The 22,861-nt window shown below is 41.0% G+C and overlaps 1 protein-coding gene across 2 annotated transcripts in view; it reads right to left on the bottom strand.

The window, feature by feature from the left end:
- The window catches only part of prkcea (protein kinase C, epsilon a), a 589,489-nt gene that overhangs the window by 16,491 nt on the left and 550,137 nt on the right, over positions 1-22,861 (bottom strand). For both annotated transcript variants that reach the window (XM_072580649.1, XM_072580650.1), the window contains 2 exons: positions 16,809-16,947; positions 11,221-11,409 (listed from right to left, as the gene is read on the bottom strand). In XM_072580649.1, coding sequence (XP_072436750.1) covers positions 11,221-11,409; positions 16,809-16,947 — 328 coding nt within the window. The remainder of the gene's footprint in view (positions 1-11,220; positions 11,410-16,808; positions 16,948-22,861) is intronic.

The following is a 22,861-nucleotide window of genomic DNA, read 5'->3' as shown; positions in this document are numbered from 1 at the left end:
AGAAAAAAGGAAAATGCCAGTTGTTTAATTTTAAAGTTATTTTCATTGGAAAAATGTAGACCATTTTCTAAAAATTTTCAATTGTTTAACAACAGTAAAAATGACATCATTCCTCGACATATGTAAAAATTCAAGAGGGCAGTTGCACAGTCTGAAATCAAAGTGTACAGAGAATGTCAAGTCTTGGTTTAAAAAATTGCCAACAATAACATGAGGACACTATGTAATTGCAAACATGCATGTTCATCTTGAGGGTGAAGCAGCAAGGATGAGCAAGTGAGACCTTGCAGTCCGATTAATACATCGTCTTAACAGATGCTGGTTCTCAGTTCAAGTGTTCTGACTTCTCTGTTTTTCAGAGGACTACTGGGGAGAATATGTCTGCAGGAAACAGATTTCGCTAAGGCTTAAAAAGCATATTATTTGGAATTGGAAACTTTCTTTGATCATTTTAAGATGAAATGCATCAGGGTGTTTTATTGTGTCTTGGAATCATAGGAATGGCTGCTATTTGTTAAAGCTGTTCAAACAACTTTGCCAGAATAACTAAACAATTATTTTGGGACTTGCGATTTTGAGCATAAATTTAAATATTCCAATGAGAATACATTCAAAACTGCTCTCAGAAATGTGTGCTCAGCATTAAGTCTGATGGTCACTTCAGTTTCGGACAACGTGGATCACAAGTTTCCAACCCTCACAAATGTTTGGCCACCAGGAACTTTTCAAAGAATAAATGCCAGGAAGTTTTTCTTTACATAGAGGGTGGTAGACAGTTGGAATGGATTACCAGGAAGCATCATTGAAATTAAGACAATTGACTCGTTTAGGAAATAACCAGATGCTGTAATGGGAAAGCAGTAGGTTTGGTATTCAGAGATGGTGAGATCAAATAAACCATCGGGCTGTTTTTATGTGAAGCATTGTGTGCTCTTATAAAAGCAAAGTACTGCAGATGCTGAAAATCTGAAATAAAAAGAGACAAGGCTGCGATATCTTGGCAAGTCTGGCAGCATCTGTGAACAGAAGAACAGAGCTTATGTCAAGTTCAAATGTGTTTAACTAGCATTTTCTGTTTTTATTGTTGAAAAGTGTTTAAACAACTCATGACTTGATGTTGGATGAGCTTGTCTGAGTAGGGTGCTGGCTATTTGCTTTATGATCACTAGACTAAAGGGAGAAAATGTACAGGAAAAAATGAGTAGCTTCCTTTAGCTGAACTACAATTCACCTACTAATGATTTGATCAGACTTATTTTTGAGGAATGATCAACTCTAAACTACAGACTGGAACCACGAAGAGTTTGGTTGAGATGATCTCAAATTAGTTTGACGATGAGCCCTCAAAGTCTCCTCAAGGAAGGAGTCTTTCATTGCCCAAGATGGATTTGATTCAATCCTATGTCCTTCTCATGAAAAGGTAGCACAGACACATTCATATTCAATGAGTCCTCCACAACAGAACATGTTTCAGACTGTATAAAATGATCATTTCTTCCCAGTAAAAGTGATTTTAAATTAAACATATGAGAAGGCTGCAATGAAGCCGAACTGATGATTTCATTGTATCGACATGTAAATAGCTAGTCAATTAGTTTGCGTGTAATCTTTTTTAAACTTTTCGAAGCCAATATTTAGAATCCATTTTGTGCTAGATTAACTTTCATAATTCCACTTTAATAATTATAAATACATTTTCTACTAAATATTTTGTGGCTTGACATTATTTTCGGGAAGCAGGTTTGAAACAAAGTCTATTCGATTCCTGATTTTGTTGAGTGAAATGCTGAGCGTAGGCTGCAGCTGAGTACAGCTCCCATACGATAGAGCTGGGGTGGCATTTGGTGAGGACTTATACCCGAAGTGGAATTGGGCTTGAGTTCCTATAATTACTCGTGACTCATTTCATGTAAGGAGATTAAAAATCTGAATCTGTCTGTTTACATCTCTTGAACACGGTGATTTCGTCACTTCTGCAAAGTGGTTTGTTACATAATTTAGAAATAAATTAGCTACTTTTCTTTGTCCAAGCTATTTGGAGACAGCATGGACAACATTGTGTGTTATAATCCAAGATCAAAGTCAAGCAGCACAATGTTAGGAAACCAAACCTTCCAATTCAAATCCCCAGCTAGCATACAAAAATAAATCTCCCCAGTCATCTACTTAGTTCCAGTGCCTCTTCCTGTTCTCTACCAATACAACCAACAGAAGCCAGACAACAAAAGCTACAAGGACTCAACGCTCTGCAGTTACTGTGGCAACTTCTGTGCGTAATATTAACTCATACTTTGTTAATTGTAGGATTGTGAATAACACAGTAAAAGCCAGTAAAGCTCCAAAGAAAACTCTTTCAGGGAAAAAAGAGCGTTGATTGATAAAGACTTTAGAAAATTGCTTTGAAAGCAGTCTCAGTTAGACAAGTAGATCACCATTGTAATCACGTGCCCCTGAAATGAAAACTGCATATCCTTGGTTTCATTTGGCACTCAGGACTATGTGTATAACCAAACAAAATTGCCAGAGTGATATTACAACTGTACTTTTGCAAAGTCACCAGAACTCACTTAGGAAAGGGAAAATATCTTCCAAACAACGACTCTTTTTGCCTTCATGAGGGAAAACAGTAGTACAGAACAACCTCGGTTATTTGAACATCAATTATCTGAATTTCAGATTATCCGAACAAGAGCTCAATGCGTCCTTTGTTTACAATCAGATCAGTTACCCGAAGTATCAGTTATCCAAACAAAATATTCCCTGCCCGTCTCATTTGGATAATCGAGGTTGTTCTGTAGTCAGAGAATTGCCACATGGAGCCATAATGATAAAAGCAGTGATACATGGTGCCATAAAATGGATCCTTCGAGTAAGTTTGTCACCTACTAAAATGCAACTGACTGGACATATTTCACTTTAACAATTCGGCAAATAGAATTAAGGAGAATCCAAAGGGTTTTAACTCAGTGGTTAGCACTGCTGCCTCACAGCGCCAAGGATCCAGGTTCAATTCCCACCTCAGGTGACTGTTTGTGTGGTGTTTGCACATTCTCCCAGTGTCTGTGTGGATTTCCTCCGGGTGCTCCGGTTTCCTCCCACAATCCAAAGATGTGCAGGTCAGGTGAATTGGCCATGCTAAATTGCCCATAGTGTTAGGTGCATTAGTCGGGCAGAATGGGTCTGGGTGGGTTACTCTTCGGAGGGTCGGTGTAGGTTGTTGGGCCAAAGGGCCTGTTTCCACACTATAAATAATTTAATCTAATCTAATCTAAATACATTAAGGACAAAAAGGTAACTAGGGAGAGAATAGGGCCCCTCAAAAATCAGCAAGGCAGCCTTTGTGTGGAGCCTCAGAAAATGAGGGAGATACTAAACAAGTATTTTGCATCAGTATTTACTGTGGAAGATATAGAATATAGGGAAATAGATGGTGATACCTTGCAAAATATCCATATTACAGAGGAGGAAGTGCTGGCTGTTTTGAAACACATAAAGGTGGATAAATCCTCACGACCTGATCAGGTGTAACCTAGGACTCAGTGGGAAGCTAGGGAAGTGATTGCTGGGCCTCTTGCTGAAATATTTGTATCATCGATAGTCACAGGTGAGGTGCCAGAAGACTGGAGGTTGGCTAACGTGGTGCCTCTGTTTAAGAAGGGTGGTAAGGACAAGCCAGGAAACTATAGACCAGTGAGCCTGAAGTCAGTGGTGGGCAAGTTGTTGGAGGGCAAGTCCTGAGGGACAGGATGCCATGTATTTGGAAAGGCAAGGACTGATTAGGGATAGTCAACATGGCTTTGTGCGTGGGAAATCATGTTTCACAAACTTGATTGAATTTTTTGAAGAAGTAACAAAGAGGATTGATGAGGGCAGAGCAGTAGATGTGATCTATATGGACTTCAGTAAGGCATTCGACAAGGTTCCCAATGGAGACTGGTTATCAAGGTTAGATTTCACGGAATACAGGGAGAACTAGCCATTTGGATACAGAACTGGCTCAAAGGTACAAGACAGACGGTTGTGGTGGAAGGTTGTTTTTTAGACTGGAAGACTGTGACCAGTGGAGTGCCACAAGGATTGGTGCTGGTTCCTCTACTTTTTGTCATTTACATAAATGATTTGGATGTGAGCATAAGAGGTACAGTTAGTAAGTTTGCAGATGAGACCAAAATTGGAGGTATAGTGGACAGTGAAGAAGTTTACCTCAGATTACAACAGGGTCTTGACCAGATGGGCCAATGGGCTGAGAAGTGGCAGATGGAGTTTAATTCATATAAATGTGAGGTGCTGCATTTTGGGAAAGCAAATCTTAGCAGGTCTTAGACACTTAATGGTAAGGTCCTAGTGAGTGTTGCTGAACAAAGAGATCTTGGAGTGCAGGTTCATAGCTCCCTGAAAGTGGAGTCGCAGGTAGATAGGATAGTGAAGAAGGTGTTTGGTATGCTTTCCTTTATTGGTCAGAGAATTGAGTACAGGAATTGGGAGGTCATGTTGCGGCTGTAGTTAAGTAGATATTAGTTAGGCCACTGTTGGAATATTGAATGCAATTCTGGTCGCCTTCCTATCGGAAAGATGTTGTGAAACTTGAAAGGGTTCAGAAAAGATTTACAAGGATGTTGCCAGGGTTGGAGGGTTTGAGCTATAGGGAGAGGCTGAACAGGCTAGGGCTGTTTTCCCTGGAACGTTGGAGGCTGAGGGGTGACCTTATAGAGGTTTACAAAATTATGAGGAGCCTGGATAGGATAAATAGGCAAAGTCTTTTCCCTGGGGTTGGGGGGTCCAGAACTAGAGGGCATAGGTTTAAGGTGAGTGGGGAAAGATATAAAAGAAACCTAAGGGGCAACGTTTACATGCAAGAGGGTGGTACGGGTATGGAATGAGCGTTCAGAGGAAGTGTTGGAGGCTGGTACAATTGCAACATTTAAAAGGCACTTGGATGGGTATATGAATAGGAAGGGTTTGGAGGGATATGGGCTGGGTGCTGGCAGGTGGGACTAGATTGGGTTGGGATATCTGGTCGGCATGGACGGGTTGGACTGAAGTGTCTGTTTCCATGCTGTACATCTCTATGACTCTATGTATTGCTATTAAATGACACCAGATATAAAAAGTGAGATTCAGATGTAAAGACAGTAATTTTACTTCCTGTATTTTTGAGCATGGACTGAAATGGAATAATGACTTTTAAAAACAAGTGATTGTGGAAACAATGGTTGCACTTTTAAAATCAGATTACTGAACGGCTTTGAGTGTAGTGCTTCCACAGCTGCTTTGTTCAAACAGTATTGGAAGCTGTTTGTAGACAAGCCGGTATCGTGGGTATATGCAAAGTTGAGATTTGGCCGGCAATATATAGCTGATTGGCTTAGCGATTGTGTCCAACTCTCGGATTGGTTCCTAGGTAGCAGAACAGCTTCTGGATGTGAATGACACGTTGAGATACACACTGATCTCTGTGAGAGGAGGTGGTGTGTCTCACTTCTTCTCAAGTAAAATACCTAAAGCAAAAGTAGGCCTGATTTGGAGAGGCCGGTGTTGGACTGGGGTGCACAAAGTTAACACACAACACCAGGATATTGTCCAACAGATTTATTTGGAAGCAATAGCGTTTGGAGTGCTCCACCTGATGAAGGAGCAGCTCTCCGAAAGCTAGTGCTTCCGAATAAACCTGTTGGGCTATAACCTGGTGTTGTGTGATTTTTAACTAAAGAAGTCCAGTTGTTTTCTCCCAACAGGTGCTGTAAGCTGTTGCTTTTATCGAAGAAGCAATTTGTTCACCGATTGATTTTTGTCTCCTGTGAAAAAGTGAAAGAATCACAAGGAAAAGCTCAGAGAACTAAAGGACTTGGGAAACAGAAGGATCCACTCTCTTGAATTTTGAGGACGAGTGCCATTGAACTGTTCCCCACTACTTTCTTCCCCTTCGTCCATTACATCTTCATTTTTGTCTGTGTGTTTCTGTATGTGCATCAGGGAGTTTACTAACTAGTAGAATTATATGCCAACAGTTCACAGTTGTTCATAATTGTGGTTATAAAGGATTTACGTAAAGAAGCCTGGTCCATTATTTCTGTTAACCAGAGACTGACAGATAAATTGGTGAATTTGCATATTTTGGTAACTTCTTTTTAACATTTGTGATGACTGTGGGAAGAGCAGGTCTTGATTTTCAGTGCATTACCCTCGTGAGGCGTTATGCACAGGAATCAATTCAAATATGACTTCCTTGAATTTGGGTGAGTACCTTAATGAAGAAGTTCTGAGAATATCGACAAAACTGGTTAGCATTAATAAAAGGAAAATCATGTGGAGATCCACTTGTTCTTTCATTTGCTTTTTGCAGCCAATATGTATTTTATTTGTTCAGTTTGGTGAAAATGAAAAATACTGCTGTTGAGTAGCCACAGAAGCTTTCCTTCCTCTTTTTGTTTCCTAAAACAGTGTTTTCCCGCTTTCTACATACATCCTTCTAACGTAACTATCAATCATTCCAGAAGTTTGAGATAGGTGAGTGAACTGGTAAAAACGAGATGTACATTAATATTTAGATCATTCATTATCTCAGTTCCTCTCCCTTTTGAACAATTCATTTTTTGTGCGCTGAGGTGTAAGCACTTTCCAGATGCAACTTGTAAGGGGATCCATAGCTGACCAACAAGAAATAGACGTAAACTTTAGAGAAAATTTAATTATTCGAGGTGAAATTTTAAACAGGTTTTATTTTAATGTAAGCTGTGGAGCCACGTTGATCCTTGGAACTTTTCTAGTCTATGTTCTGTGTTTACTGCATTAACTCATCTCATTTTGGGTGGTAGTAGGGCCACTACCATTGAACCTTGCACCTCTGAGATATGGAGGATTAAACATTAGCAAGGGCTCGGGTCCCAGATCACTATCCAATAACTCTGTGTGCATGCATACACTGGGAAAGACATTGGCTGACCATGTCTCCTGATGTCCTCCAAGCTGGCATGTATTTTATTCATTTAAATCTGAAGAGTAGAATGTTAAGAAATATATCAGTTAGTATTTTGAATTTTTTGAACCAGAATCCAGTGTGAGGCAACATCTTTCGGAGTTTTCATGCTTCTATTTAAAGCAATGCTTCTGATGACAGAAGAAAGTTGAGTATTTGTTCTGAAGAAGGGTCACTGGACTCGAAATGTTAACTCTGCTTTCTCTCCACAGATGCTGCCAGACCTGCTGTGTTTCTCCAGCAATTACTGGTTTTATTTCTGAATTCTAGCATCTCAGTTCTTGTTTTTCTTTAAAGTTGAGTACTTGATTTGGCAATCAATCAACAAAGCATCTCAACACTGCAGAAAGGAAGTCCAGGGAAGCTATAGCAACCCAGCTGACTGTGAATCAGTTTGCGATTGTAAAGATAGGAGCGAAATATAAAGGCAAAATACTGCCGATGCTGATAATCTGAAACAAGCACAGAGACAGCTGGAGGAACTCAGCAGGTTTGGCAGCATCTGTGGACAGAGAAACAGTGTTAATGTTTCACACTTCTTCAAAACCAAAGCCAAAGACTTCAGACGGAGAAGGCTGCTATTCCTTCAGATGGAGAAGGCTGCTATTCCTTCAGACGGAAAAGGCTGCCATTCCTTCAGACGGAGAAGGCTGCCATTCCTTCAGACGGAGAAGGCCGCCATTCCTTCAGATGGAGAAGGCCGCCATTCCTTCAGACGGAGAAGGCCGCCATTCCTTCAGACGGAGAAGGCTGCCATTCCTTCAGACGGAGAAGGCCGCCATTCCTTCAGACGGAGAAGGCTGCCATTCCTTCAGACGGAGAAGGCCGCTATTCCTTCAGACGGAGAAGGCCGCTATTCCTTCAGACAGAGAAGGCCGCCATTCCTTCAGACGGAGAAGGCCGCTATTCCTTCAGACGGAGAAGGCCGCTATTCCTTCAGACGGAGAAGGCCGCCATTCCTTCAGACAGAGAAGGCTGCTATTCCTTCAGACAGAGAAGGCTGCCATTCCTTCAGACAGAGAAGGCTGCCATTCCTTCAGGTGGAGAAGGCTGCCATTCCTTCAGACGGAAAAGGCTGCCATTCCTTCAGACGGAAAAGGCTGCCATTCCTTCAGATGGAAAAGGCTGCCATTCCTTCAGACACAGAAGGCTGCCATTCCTTCAGACGGAGAAGGCTGCTATTCCATCAAATGGACACTAGGAAAAAACATATCAATAGAAGTACAAGTGGTGGAAATAGTGATAAAGGGTGATAAATGAAAAGACAATGAAGGAAATGTGTACAAATATAGGAAAATGAAAGAGCAGGTCATCAAGATCAAAGTATGCTGGAAATCTGTATTAAGAGAAACAAATTGAATACAAATTTGAATATTATCTTGGACACCAGTGATACAAATTAATTTTATCCAACATGGCATATATACAATTAACTGATCCAATCCCTTTAACTGCTCCAACATCAGCAGGCTATTCAGACGAATCAAACATTGTTTTTGATGAAATAAGGAAACCCGACAGTGAGACTTGATCGGGCCTCCCGACAATGACCATTATGGGACTTCCAGCTGTTTTCCAGCCAAGAGATGGCTATCCTTGCTGTGGTTGTTAAATTCCCTCCAAAGCTTCAGGTCTATGTCTTTTTGGCAGAACTCTAATGGAAGGTCATTAACCTGAAATGTAAATACTTTCCATAGATCTTAATCTCATCAATTTACCTTCTTATCAGGCCTCATTCTCTTGCCCAGAAATGCATTTAATTATTTAGTGAACTATTTATATTGTTTGCTTTAATGGCTTCCATGGTAATTCATGCCACATTGGCCAATGTTAAAGTGATTATGATTTCTTTCTAAGGGAGCAGTATAAACTGGATGGAGAAAGGACATATTTGATGGAGGTCACCAAACATTTTCGCTTCATGTGTTCTGGAATATGTGATGTTAAAACTGAGGTTGAAAGGGTGGACAACGTCATGTTCCTCGGTGTGACAATGACCGACAACCTATCCTGGTCTTTTTCCATATAGATGCAACAGTCAAAAAGGCACAACATTGCCTCTTATTTCTCAGGCAGCTCAGGAAATTTGGCATGTCCATAAGGGCCCTCGCTAATTTCGACAGATGCACAACTGAAAGCATACTGTTCGGTTGCATAACGGCCTAGTATGGCAACTACTCTGCCCAGAATCCTAACAAACTGCAGAAGGTTGTGTGCATAGCCCAGACCATCACGGAAGCCAGCCTTCTATCCATTGACTCCATTTACATGGCTTGCTGTTGTGGAAAGGCTGCCAACATCACCAAAGACCCTTTGCACCCTGGTAATGATCTCCCACAAGTCTTCCATCAGGCAGAACATGCAGAAGTCTGAACACATGGACAAGTAGGTTCAGGGACAGCTTCTGAAAAATGTGTTGCTGGAAAAGCGCAGCAGGTCAGGCAGCATCAAAGGAGCAGAAGAATCGACGTTTCGGGCATAAGCTTCTTCCCAGCTGTTATTAGACTACTGAATGGACTTTCTAGCCTCAAATAATGCTGACCTTGCTAATGTTGATCTCTCCTGTACACTCTGTACAATATTACCTGTATGCCTCCATCTAAATCTTTTGATCTGTACGTCATTGCTTACTATGATCTGCCTGTCCTGCCCTTAAACAAAGATTTTCACTGTACCTCAGTACAATAAATCAAACAATCAGTCAAGTGTTTAGACTTTGACATTTTTAAGGGCATCGCAATCTATGTCACTGGTTAAAAATCGCACAACACCAGGTTATAGTCCAACAGATTTAATTGGAAGCACACTAGCACTACAACCTGATGAAGGAGCAGCGCTCTGAAAGCTAGTGTGCTTCCAATTAAACCTATTGGACTATAACCTGGTGTTGTGTGATTTTTAACTTTGTACACCCCAGTCCAACACCGGCATCTCTGAATTATGTCACTGGTGATCTGGAGTTAGATGTTAATTTTTGAATGCCCCAGTTAATGCATAAAAATCTACTGGTGAAGTGAGTACTCTAAAAGGATATCCTGCTGCAGTTTGTAGCTCTGGACCAGCTTAGTATTGGGTAGGTTGAAGAATGGCCTGGATGACAACAGGTTGCCCTGTACAAAATAATTTCAGGCCTAAAGCCTTGGGTCATCTTCCTCTTGACCAACAGTTTTAAAGGGAGCATTTATTGCACATGGTCCACCCAACTCGGTTCACTAGATTCGACATCAAGTCCAAAGATGTGCAGGCCAGGTGAATTGGCCATGCTAAATTGCCCGTAGTGTTAGGTAAGGGGTAGATGTAGGGGCATGGGTGGGTTGCGCTTCGGCGGGGCGGTGTGGACTTGTTGGGCCGAAGGGCCTGTTTCCACACTGTAAGTAATCTAATCTAATCTAAAAAGTTTTTATTGCTTCAAGGGGCTGCTGCCGGATTCAGGCAGGTGCTTGGGCCCCCTAGTGGAAGGCCCAGGTTGAAATGGAGGAGGCACAGTTGTTAATCGGTAAGTTGACTATCATGATGCAATCCTTCCCATGGCCCGCTTTTTGGATCAATCATCTTAAATGTAATTGTAAGGAAACCCATTCCTGAAGTTTATCTTAAAATGTACTTTAAAAGCGACTAACAATTTCTCACTGTAGTTTCTCTTCTCTTCATCCTCTTTTCTCTTAGGTCACCACTCACTCTCTTTTTCAATGTTTTTCTCACTCAATTTTCCACAAGTTTGAGGTAGAATAAAGAATGTAAACTGGAATGTGAAGTTCAGGTTTGAACACAAAGTAATAACAATACTTGATCACAAGAATTATAGTATTCAAGTATTAGATAGAGGGTTAGATTTCACAGATGATCAGAATTCATAATAATTATTCCCAATGCCTTATTTGCTGGTAAGTCACTAGTTGGAATAGTTGGATAAAATATGTCAAAACTTTTTTTTACACCAGCTGGCAGCAAAATGTTTGTGGCATTTAATAAGTTGGGAAGAACAGATCTCTCTGCTGTATAAATATAAGCCAGTATAAACATATACACATCACAAAACATTCTGTCCTTTTCCCACAAGTTGTATAATTTATCCCAAGCCCTCCTGTCCTAGCTATGACATTATGAACTGTGTTTCAACTCCCACTGGTGGATACTACAAGTTAATAAATCCAGTTTTAATTGCAGCTCATTCAAAGCAAAGTAACGGCTGGTTGGGGGAGGAGTAGGGAGAAATCGGGCAGTAAAAGATGTGGTGAACCCACCGCTTTCAGAATGCTGACTGCTTCCTTACTGAGCCAGACCGGGTACAACACATCGTCGTGCAGGATGGACTCGAAAAGGTCATCTTCATTGTCCGCCTCGAAAGGTGGTTGACCAGCCATCATCTCGTACATCAGGACCCCCAAAGCCCACCAGTCCACTGAAGGGCCATACTCTAATTCTTGCAGGATCTATTCGGAAAGGCAAGCAGATGTTAAAGAAATGCTGCTCAGCTGATACAATTCACTACTTATTTTAGACCATGACTTAAAGAATGTTTACCCTCCAGCCACTTCCCCGATGCGTAACATTCATGGCTCAAGCTTCCAGCATTTTGTCTGAATTTTCCAAGATGGCCACAAATACAGTTTTGATAATTTACCACTTCAACTACCTCTCTACCTATTGTTAGCATATATTACACTAATCATAAACTACTAATGACATTTCCAAATATCGTGGTGAAATTCAACTAGGGTCAGGTGTGAGAAAAGTGGCAGTCATTGATTATACATTAATTGTGTTTAATTGTCTTTTGGTCCTTTAGTGTAAGTTTCATTCTTTTGTTCATCTCCATGAATATATCAACAATGTTATTCCCCTGAATGTGTGCACAAGCAAATATCATCTCCAAAGTACAATCTGATGGCAGATCATTGTCTCCAGTGCAGAACCATGTTGGGTGAGCTGTTTCCCACTCATTCTTTGGAATAGTTCTACTCTGGCAGTGGGACTTCAGCAAGATGGGATGGAGGTCTACAAAGAGGAAGATGGATAAGAGCATTGTTGCGGTAACAGAGCCTGGCCTAATGTGAGTTAACACTCAGATTGGATCGACGGTGGGTCTGCTATGAAGATCGCACCTTCCATGTTATTAGGGAGAGGCTGGTGATGAATTTGTGTGGGCAGACAAATGTGTGGAGGATGATCCATGATTCTTCCTGGTTGACCAGTGAAAAAGTCTTTATGAGCTGGAAAAAGGCCATGTATAGAGATCTCTGCAGTTCTCTGCATTTTTCTTTGACTTGCCTTGCAGTGACGATCAGTGTTCCCTGTGCCTCTTAATGGACAGAATCTGCATTGTGACGCTGGTAGGAGCTTTTCAGCCATGAGGAGAAGGAGATTGAGGGCGATTCTTGCAATGACTTTCCCTGTGGTGGAGAGCAGGGATTGGGCATTAGCTAAGTATTCACTGAAGCCTCCTACAGCAGCGGATGAAGAAATTTGTTCAAAAAGGGAATTCTTATCATTGGTGAGCCATTGTGAGCAATGCTCAAATAATGCTCTCAAAGACCCATATTCAGCGCTTTTGAGGGTGAACTCGCCATGTGAAAAAATTATAAGTAAACACAGACTGCAAAAAAAACACAGACTGAAACTGCGGTGTTGAGTTAGATGGTGTATAATGTGTGAAGATTGGTTGTATTCTTTTTCAACTGACTTTATGAAATAGAACATATTGACGTCAATGGTTTGAATATTTGGAAGGGGGGAGAGAAGAGGGGAGGTGCCACTCTGCTCCTGCATGTTTATACAAGTAGCAAAGTTATATTTTACCCTCCAGTAAGTGAAATCCGTGCTACAAATGGAATACTTTCTTCAGAACATGTAGATAGTGTCACTGAGCCATAGAGATGTACAGCTTGGAAACAGACCCTTCGGTCCAACTTGTCCATACTGACCAGTATCCTAAATTAATCTAGTCCCATTTGCCAGCACTTGGCCCATATCCCTCTAAACCCTTCCTATTCATATACCTATCCAGATGCTTTTTAAGTGTTGTAATTGTGCCAGCCTCCACCATTTCTTCTGGCAGCTCAGTCCATACACGTACCACCCTTTGCATGAAAAAGCTGCCCCTTAGGTCCCTTTTATATCTTTCCCTCTCACCCTAAACCTATCCCCTCTAGTTCTGGACTCCCCAACCCCAGGGAAAAGACTTTGCCTATTTACCCTATCCATGACCCTCATAATTTTGTCAACCTCTATAAGGTCACCCCTCAGCCTTCAACACTCCAGGGAAAATAGCCCCAGCTGTTCAGCCTCTCCCTGTAGCTCAAACCCTCCAACCCTGGCAACATCCTTGTAAATCTAAATTATATGTGGAAACATTTAAAATTATGCATATAGAGACGTATATTAACTGGTCTAAACATTTTCCATGCTTTATACATGAGTACTTCTCGTACTCAGGTATCATCCTGAGGCATGAGTAAGTCTCAGGTGCCCATTCAAGTGACCACAGAGTTTGAATGTCTTAGTATATTTGCTACTCCAAATTAGGCACCTTCATGCCCACGTTCGGAGAAAAGTTTATGAATCATGAGGAGGAGTGAGAACCCAGGTTGTCTGTCTGCATACTGAGCAAAAGTGAGGACTGCAGATGCTGGAAACCAGAGTTTAGATTAGAGTGGTGCTGGAAAAGCACAGCAGGCCAGGCAGCATCCGAGGAGCAGGAAAATCGACGTTTCAGGCAAAAGCCCTTCATCAGGAATCTGCATACTGTCTGCATACTGAGTCTGAGTATATTGAGTCTGACTAAACTATCATCAACTAGCTGCTGAGTCAAGAACAGTTCATTTAAGACCCATCAGAAACAGAACTCTGTGCTCCTACATTCTTCTGAGTTCTATGGAAATGTATCAACAATAATTTATTGTTAGTAACAGTAAATGAAGAACATAGGGCTGGATTCTACGGAGTGTTTTCAGTGCTAGAGAGGTAGCACATTAAAGAGGACAGGTGCCCAGGCCACTACCTCCCAGCAACCCGACATAATTCAGGCTGGGTGGGCGCTGAAAACTCAGGTCAATTCAGCTTACAAGATCATAGAAATGTTACAGCACAGAAGGAGGCCATTCAGCTGTGCCAGCTGACCAAACTAGCCACCCAGTCTAATCCCACTTTTCAGCACTGGGTCTATAGTCCTGCAGGTTACCGTGTTTCTGGTGCAGATCAAATTCCCTTTAAATGAGTTCAGGGTTCTCACCTTAGCCACCAAACTGAGCAGTGAATTGCAGACACTGACCACCCTCTCGATGAAAGACATTTCCTCATACTTTTATGAGGAAGGATGGTACAGGCTAGATCAAAACCGAAAAAAAAAAACTGCGGATGCTGTAAATCAGAAACAAAAACAGAAATTGCTGGAAAAGTTCAGCAGGTCTGCCAGTACCTGTGGAGAGAAGTCAGAGTTAACATTTCAGGTTGAGTGACCCTTTCTCAGAATTGAGGAAGGAAGGTTCTGAGGAATGATCACCCGGCCCAAAACATTAACTCTCATTTCTCTCCACAAGTGCTGCCAGACCTGTTGAGCTTTTCTAACAATTTCTGTTTTGGTATGGGCTAGGTTTGGTTTCCCTGGCGTTTAGAAGAGTAAGGGGTGACCTGGTGATGCTTATAGTGTCATGAATGGTCTTGCCAAGATGGATGTGGAAAGTGTGTGAGTCACGTGGGTGAGTCCAGAATGAGGGGACACTGTTTTAAAATCAGGGAACACCCTTACAGGAGAGAAATGATGGGAACTTTTTACGCTCAGAGAGTTGTGTGATTTTGCAACTCTGTGCCTCAGAAGATGGTGGAGGTTAGGTCATTGAACATTTCAAGGCAGAGGTAGATCGATTATTGTTAGGAAATCGAATCAAAGATTATCGGGGATAGCTGTGATTGTGGAATTCAGAACACAAACAGATCAGACTTGATTTTACTCAACAGGCTTGATAGGCTGAATGACCTATGTCTGCTCCTAGTCTGTAGGTTTGTTGTATCTCTGTTTGTTTGCACAAGCTCTACAAACAGCAAGAGATAAGGCCCTGGTTGATGTGATTTTAGAGATATTGATTGCTGGATACATATTGCCCAGCATGTCGGAGAGAACCTCCCCATTCATCTTCAAATTCTGCTGCCAGGTCCATTAGAAATCCACCTGGAAGGCAGATAGAGACTCAGTGTAATGTCCCATTTGAAGTACAGCACCTCCAACAGGTGCAGCATTCCTGCAGTACGATTGTGAAGGGTCAATCTGGATTACATGTTCAAAAATCTAGGGTGGAACTTAAGCTTACAACCTTCTGATTCAGAGATGAAAGTCAGCTACTGCCGAGCCAAAGTTGAAATATTAAGAACTTTAAGAAACAACTGCTCAGTTTATTTGGAAATGGTTTCTAATGCACATATGTAATCTTTCATAATGACTTCAGTGACAGAGTTCTGATTTGTATCCATAAATGACTATCATTAACCATTGTATCAACGTCAGTATTTGACAGAAATGAAATGTTGCCTGGTTATTTTTGGCTTTGACCTGACGATGAATCCTCTACTTTATTTCATTCAAATGCCGCTCGACAAAGTGACAGAGATGAACATTTATGCTGATGATTTGTCACAGCTAAGATTCCAATCTCAGCTGGGTTTTCTGCAGGATTTCGCAATGCATTCACTGCCCTAAAGAAAAGGAACAAAACTCAGGAGACTAATAAACTTGTGCATATTTCCTACTAACCAGGTTACAATATGGAATGGGCAGCTGACTTGCACAGATATTGAATTGGAAACTCAAAAGAAACCATTTGTCAAAACTATGCAGGAAAATATATTCCAACATAAGGCAAAACTATACAAGCTTTTGGTGTGTTTTGCAAGAATTGTTTCACTTGGGGTGCATTGGAAAATGTTATGGTCCTGATGATTTTGGTAGTGAGCACCACAGTTATTGTTGTTGTCTGTGAGGAACTGCTGGGTGACGGAAGTGACATGTAAGCTAGAATGGGTGAAAATAGAACTTTTCCCTTCCGCATGAATATCATATGGATTTCAAATTACATTCGGATACCCTGAAGCTAGATGGAGCACTATGTACATGGAAGATCTCCATTTACTAGGTATCCAACATCAAAAGAAGCATGACAATGGTACCCAAGTGACAGAAAGGACTTGTAGGGTGGTGCACATCCCATGCCATGAAGTGGCAGGAACTGGTTTTACACCTTCAGGATGGATAATAATGCAGCTTTATTAGCCTCAGCCACATACTGAATGGATAACGTGTTAAAAAAGTGCAAAAGAATGACTGTAAGGTCTCAGAGTAAGGGTAACTGCTAACCATGTACCTTCTCCATTTCTGAGTAGTTGTTTACAGTGCATTAATAACAAGAGGTACAACCTCTTGTGGTGTACAGTGCCGAAGATATAAACTAGGAACCAATGAAAGAACAGAAAACAATGGCAGTAGGGAGAAACTTGGTGATTTATGTACATATTGCATATTTGTGGAAGGGATAGGCTTTCTGTTTAATTTTGTGCTCTCTTGAAATAGACATGTGTGTCACAGCATAATACTTTCCCTATCACTCCAGGTAAAAACCAAGGAACTCACCAAAAGAGGTGCATCCAATTGTGAATGTTCGTCCAACCTAGGATTTGAGGTCACATGCACTAAAGGTATTTAACACTCTATGACAAGATTTAAAGCATGATTTTTGATTTCTTACTGTGAAGGTGAGGTAAAATCAAATACTTTACTCACACGAAGAGCAAAGTTCCTAAGGTTTGTTGACATATAAAGATCATTGGGAGAAAGCAAACATACCTCAGGGGCAATGTAGTCAGGGGTACCACAGAAAGTCGTTGTTGTGATACCATTCAGAATGCCTTCCTTGCACATGCCGAAATCAGCCAACTTGCAGTGCCCCTCAGCATCCAGCAAGATATTGTCCAGTTTAAGATCTCTGCAAATAATGAATAAACATCCTCATTATTAGTTTTGATGTTCAAGGTTAGCTGTTTGTCCTCGTGATACGAAAAGGATTTAAAATTACTTATAAGGCAGAATGACAAATTGCTAAGATAAATTTGGGAATTCCATAGAAAATAAGGCAGTCTTATATGGACTGCTTTGTAATTATGAAAGGTAACATGGCTCATGCGAATTTCTCTTTTATTTGTGTCTGTGGTTGACATTGAGAAAAATATTTATAATGATATTTCACAGCAGGGATACCTAATCATATTTACTCAATGACGTGTGACCTCACATATTAATCTTACTGAAGTCCAGGCCCAGCACGGTGGATTTATTGAGTTGGAACTATTCTAAAGAGTCAACTTAGTTTAGAAATTATTTATTTCGTGCTACTAATTTATATCCATTAACTTCAAAAAATGTAGATCACATTTTAAGTTTGAAAACTGACTTTGCTTTTATTTTCATGCATACAGGTTCCGCTCGAATGCAGTAATTCCATTCTTGTGCAATTCCGCGTTATAAGGAAATCACATAAAAGCAGCATCATTTAAACTAATGGGGCCGAAATTGGGTTATAACCAATACACGCTTTAAACCTTCACGCTTTAGAAACAGTATCGCCAATTCATCAATCGCATCAATCAATGTGCGGAGTGGACTTGATGGGCCGAATGGCCTTACTTCCACTCCTATGTCTTATGGTCTTATTACAGCAAATTTGCGTGAACAAAACGCGCATTATAGCAGAATGATTCAGATGATGTGAGAATGGATCACCACTGCAAGATAATGGTACTAATCTGAACCTGCCCACATTGATTGGACCTTTGAGATGCTATGTTGTGAAATGTTTGACTGCATTATATGGGGAGCTCTGGCGTCCACTGAAGATAGCTGTTTTTTAAGGTTCATTAGAAAGATTTTGAAAGTTGAACAGATTTTCTGATCACAGATATTTGATTATCTGTGAAAGGAACAAACAACTGGTGTAGTTGTTGTTTTTCTCTTTGGTAAAATGCTACTTTCATAAACAATATGAAACTTGTTAAATATATCATGAAATGAACGGTAGCATTCAGTCCCCAATCCCAAAAGTACTCAAATTAATTACCAACAGGACCGATTTGAGTGCACTGCTGGACAAGTAAGATCTCAGAATGAAACCTGACAACTTTTTTTTTGGTAGTTTAGTTAGGTAATGTGATGGTTTAGACACCGAAACATATTCACACAATGTTACAGACTTTCTTTAACAACAGATCAGAATTTTATAACACAAGGAGAGAAAACACAAGTTAATTAAAAATGGAAGATTGTTAGAATGATTGAAAAATAAAGAACAAAACAAAGTTTCAATTACTTTCCCGATGCTATCCATTAAAAACATCCAGGTCCAGAGAAGTGGCTCTCTTATTTGAACTTTTTGAGTTGCTACTTACCTCACTCCTTGCAATTTGTTTGCAGTGTAGACAATGCGCAAAGTCCTTTGCAAGTCAGCTGATCTGGGATTTGTACAAATTTGTGAACCGAAACTTTCTTGATTCTAATAATGTGCAGATTTCTCAGCAAGCTCTCCTGATTTTGAAGTTTTGCTAATGTTACAATTCCCTTAACACCTTCTAGGAGAAAAACTAAACCAACTTTTAAACTCAATTCTGGTGTCTTCTGAACTGAAACAAGAATTTCATTTGGCCTTAAATGTTTAGCCTATCTGTCCTAAAATTGAGAGCACAGAGACCTTTCTATTTACACCATATGGTCTGCAGTCACCTGCCTTTTGACAATACTGCATTTTGGTGACTGTTCCAGAAAACTCGTCAGAGAAACAACCAATACCTACTGCCTCTATTTTTAAATCCAAAGTCCAAAAAATACTATACACAAGTAATACACCTTTTATTCCAAATTCATTACAAATAAATCAAGAACTAGCTTTCACAGAGTTTTCCCTGACAGAGTCCAGCATTATGACCCTATATGCACTGCCACATTGTAAATTCATTTGAAGCTTCGCATCAAAACAATGAGGTAGCATCACACCAGGTGAGAGACCATGTTCATATCATAACATCATTTTAATCAGTCATGCACCACAGGAAGGAAATTGTAGAACTTGATCTTAGTGCAATATAAGTATCACAACATAATTTCAGAAGTTCAGTCTACAATCCGTGCTCCCAGAAAGAAAAGTGCACTTTTGAGAACTGTGAAACAGCTGGAAGTGGCCAGCAATGGAATCCAAGTCTTTGAGTTGCTGTGGTAGCATGGCTTTTAGGTATTGAACTTGTTAGACTTCGCTTGGTGTAATATAAAGTGGGCAAAAGGCCAAGTTAGCTAGCAGCAAGGTGGATATGGTGGTACTGCAGGGCGGGGTAGAGGGAAGGAGGGAACATTATACCAATTTGCAGTGGGCATTTTAGAGTTGTTTTCCCTTGAACAGCGGAGGCTGAGGGGAGACTTAATAGAAGTCTATAACAATCCAAGATGCATAGACAGGGTTGACGGTCAGAATCTTTTTCCCAGAGTTGTAATGTCTAATATTAGGGGCATGCATTTAAGGTGAGAGGGAAAAGTTCAAAGGAGATGTGAGGGGCTAGTTTTTTACACAGAGTGTAGCAAGAGTCTGGAACACATTGCCAGGGGTGGTGGTAGAGGCAGATACGATAGAGGCATTTAAGGGATTTTTAGAACAAGCACATGAACATGCAAGGAATGGAGAGATATGGACCAAGAACAAGAGGAAGGGATTAGTTTAGTTTCATTTGACGTCACAACATCATGGGCCGAAGGGCTGATTCTTTACTATACTATTCTATGTTCTATGTATCGATTGAAGGGATCATATTATTTTTGAGGGACATTCCCACTTCCCCCAGTATGATTGAAATAATTTTAAAATGCATTCATTTGGTTGTCTCCAGCTATACCGTGGGAATGTGAAGGCCACAATAAGTTATAAACACTGATCCCCTTACTGATTTTAAGTCTGCACACTCAGCATTAAATGTATTTAATGGCCCAGCTTTGATATTTAACAATATGGTCCTCAGTGGCAAAGAATTGTACAGATTCTACCTTCTGAGAGAAAATATTCTTCCTCATTTCTGTTTTAAACATGTGACCTCTCACTCTGAGTAACACCCTTTGGTGCTAGACAAGGGGAAACAACCTTTCTGCATTTACCCTGTCGCCTCCAAAGAATCTTCTATGTTCCAGAGAGATCTCCCAACCTTCTCCTAAACTCCAATGAGTGCAAGTTCAACCGACTCAAATTCTCCATTCCAAGGATTAACCCAGTGCCTTCTTTGGATTGTTAGTAATGCCAGAATATCTGTCCTTGGACAAGGGACACAGTATTCCAGCTGCTCTGTGGCTAGTGCCTTGTATAGTTTTAGCAAGAGTATCTTATTTTCATGTCCCATTCCCTTTGAAATAAAGGCCAACATTTCACTTGTTTTCCCTATAACCCGCTGAACTTGGACACAAGCTTTCTGTGATTCAGACACCAGATTGTCCAAATCCCTCCATGCTGCAGCTTTCTTCAGTTTTACCCCATTTAAACAATATTCAGCCCTTCTATTCTTCCGACCAATGCGCATCACTTTTGTATTGCTCTGTACACTTCTTGTGTCATCATTACCACTTGCCTTCCCATCTATTTTTGTATCATTTGCAAACTGGGCAATAGACATTTCTGTCAGCCAAGTCATTAATATATGTTGTGAATGATTCCTGTGGTACTCCACTGGTTACAGGCTGCTATCCTGAAGATGTTCCTTTAACTGAACTCCCTACCTTCCATTAATTAGCCAACGCTCTAGCCATCAGAAAGAAATGTTTAATGACCTGAGTTCATGTTTAACAAACAGAACACAACTGGGAAAGAACTTGTTTCAAATGTGTAATCATAAATGAAGTAGGGAAAACGGTAATGCAGCTTTTTAATCACATCTGTGACAAGGAGGTGTTACAATGAGCAAGTCAGCTTGATCATTCAGCAAGACTAACCCACACTTTTAAGATTACTTTTATGTAACAAATGTCCTTTGGTGTTTTACAGGAGATCACTTGACATAGAGTCATAGTCATAGAGATGTACAGCATGGAAACAGACCCTTCGGTCCAACCTGTCCATGCCAACCAGATATCCCAACCCAATCTAGTCCCACCTGCCAGCACCTGGCTCATATCCCTCCAAACCCTTCCTATTTATATACCCATCCAAATGTCTCTTAAATGTTGCAATTGTACCAGCCTCCGCCACTTCCTCTGGCAGCTCATTCCATACACATACCACCCTCTGCGTGTAAAAGTTGCCCCTTAGGTCTCTTTTATATTTTTCCCCTCTCACTCTAGACTCCCCAACCCCAGGAAAAAGACTTTGTCTATTTATCCTATCCATGCCCCTTATAATTTTATAAACCTCTATAAGGTCACCCCTCAGCCTCTGACGCTCCAGGGAAAACAGCCCCAGCCTGTTCAGCCTCTCCCTGTAGCTCAAATCCTCCAACCCTGGCGACATCCTTGTAAATCTTTTCTGAACTCTTTCAAGTTTCACAACATCTTTCCGATAGGAAGGAGACCAGAATTGCACGCAATATTCCAACAGTGGCCTAACCAATGTCCTGTACAGCCGCAACATGACCTCCCAACTCCTGTACTCAACACTCTGATCAATAAAGGAAAGCATACCAAACACCTTCTTTACTATCCTATCTACCTGCGACTCCACTTTCAAGGAGCTATGAACCTGCACTCCAAGGTCTCTTTGTTCAGCAACACTTCCAAGGACTTTACCATTAAATGTATAAGTTCTGCTAAGATTTGCTTTCCCAAAATGCAGCATTGAACAGAAAGTGAAAGAAATGTTACAATAGAGAACTAAAGGGGCTGGTGAAGAATCATTCGGACTTATGGTACAAGAGGGGACCATTTGACTTGTTCTTACCCTCTTTTAAGGGTTCCTTAAAAGAGCAATCATGCTTAGTCCCACGTTCACGCTTTCTGGCTGTAACCCTGTGAGCTCTTTATCCTCTCACCCTTCTAAAAATCATTATTATAAACGATTGAACGTTTTCTCTGTCTACCTTGACTGAAACCGCTCACCTTCTTGAAAGCTGCTATTTGGTAACTTCAGAGCCTGCTCTGTTCCAAGGAGGACAATCCAAACTTCCCTGAACATGCACCTGTGAGAACTGTTTTTTCTGGAATCAGTGTCCACCACCTTTTCAGGTACAGATTTCTGAAGCTCAGGCAAATCTCTGCATGGATGAATGTCCATCTAGCTACCCTTTTGCTTATGGATCTATGAATTGGATATGCTTCAGGCACAGGAGCATTTGGTGGTCAGTCACCAGCCTCAAGCCCAGCTCCAAGCTGACTCCCACAATATGGAGGATGGTTGGCCATCCAAAGTCAGCAGCCCCCACCAATATACAAATAAATAATTACGGTTACTTGATTGTTAAAAGCTCTTGTTGATTTGATTTGATTTATCACATGTACTGAGATACAGTGAAAAGTATCATTTTGTGAGCTAACCAGACAATCATATCTAAGTACACTGGCACCCTTTGCCCAGTGGGAGCTTGATAATTCAGCAATACTAACCCACACTTTAAAGACTACTTTTATGCAACATTCCCCACTCCCCGAGAAGAACATGCCCCCACTTCCATCCTTGCTGCCCTATATTTAAAAACGCACGCTCTACCCATTGCTGAGCTCCAACACTGCCAGGGTGCCCAGAGTTGCCAGAAACTTATCTTGGCTGGTAGCTCCTGTGGGCACTGCATCACTCCTAGTGAGGGAAGACATCTGGGCCTGAAGTGCTTCAGCCCACCTGTAGCATATTCTTTCTGGTCTGTCAGCTCACCAGCCATTTTTCATCTGGGGCT

The sequence above is a fragment of the Chiloscyllium punctatum genome, chromosome 11 (genome assembly GCF_047496795.1).
Source record: "Chiloscyllium punctatum isolate Juve2018m chromosome 11, sChiPun1.3, whole genome shotgun sequence".
Classification (NCBI taxonomy): Eukaryota; Metazoa; Chordata; class Chondrichthyes; order Orectolobiformes; family Hemiscylliidae; genus Chiloscyllium; species Chiloscyllium punctatum.
Note: the sequence above shows the minus strand (reverse complement) of the source record. Positions and strands in the feature narration are given on the sequence as shown.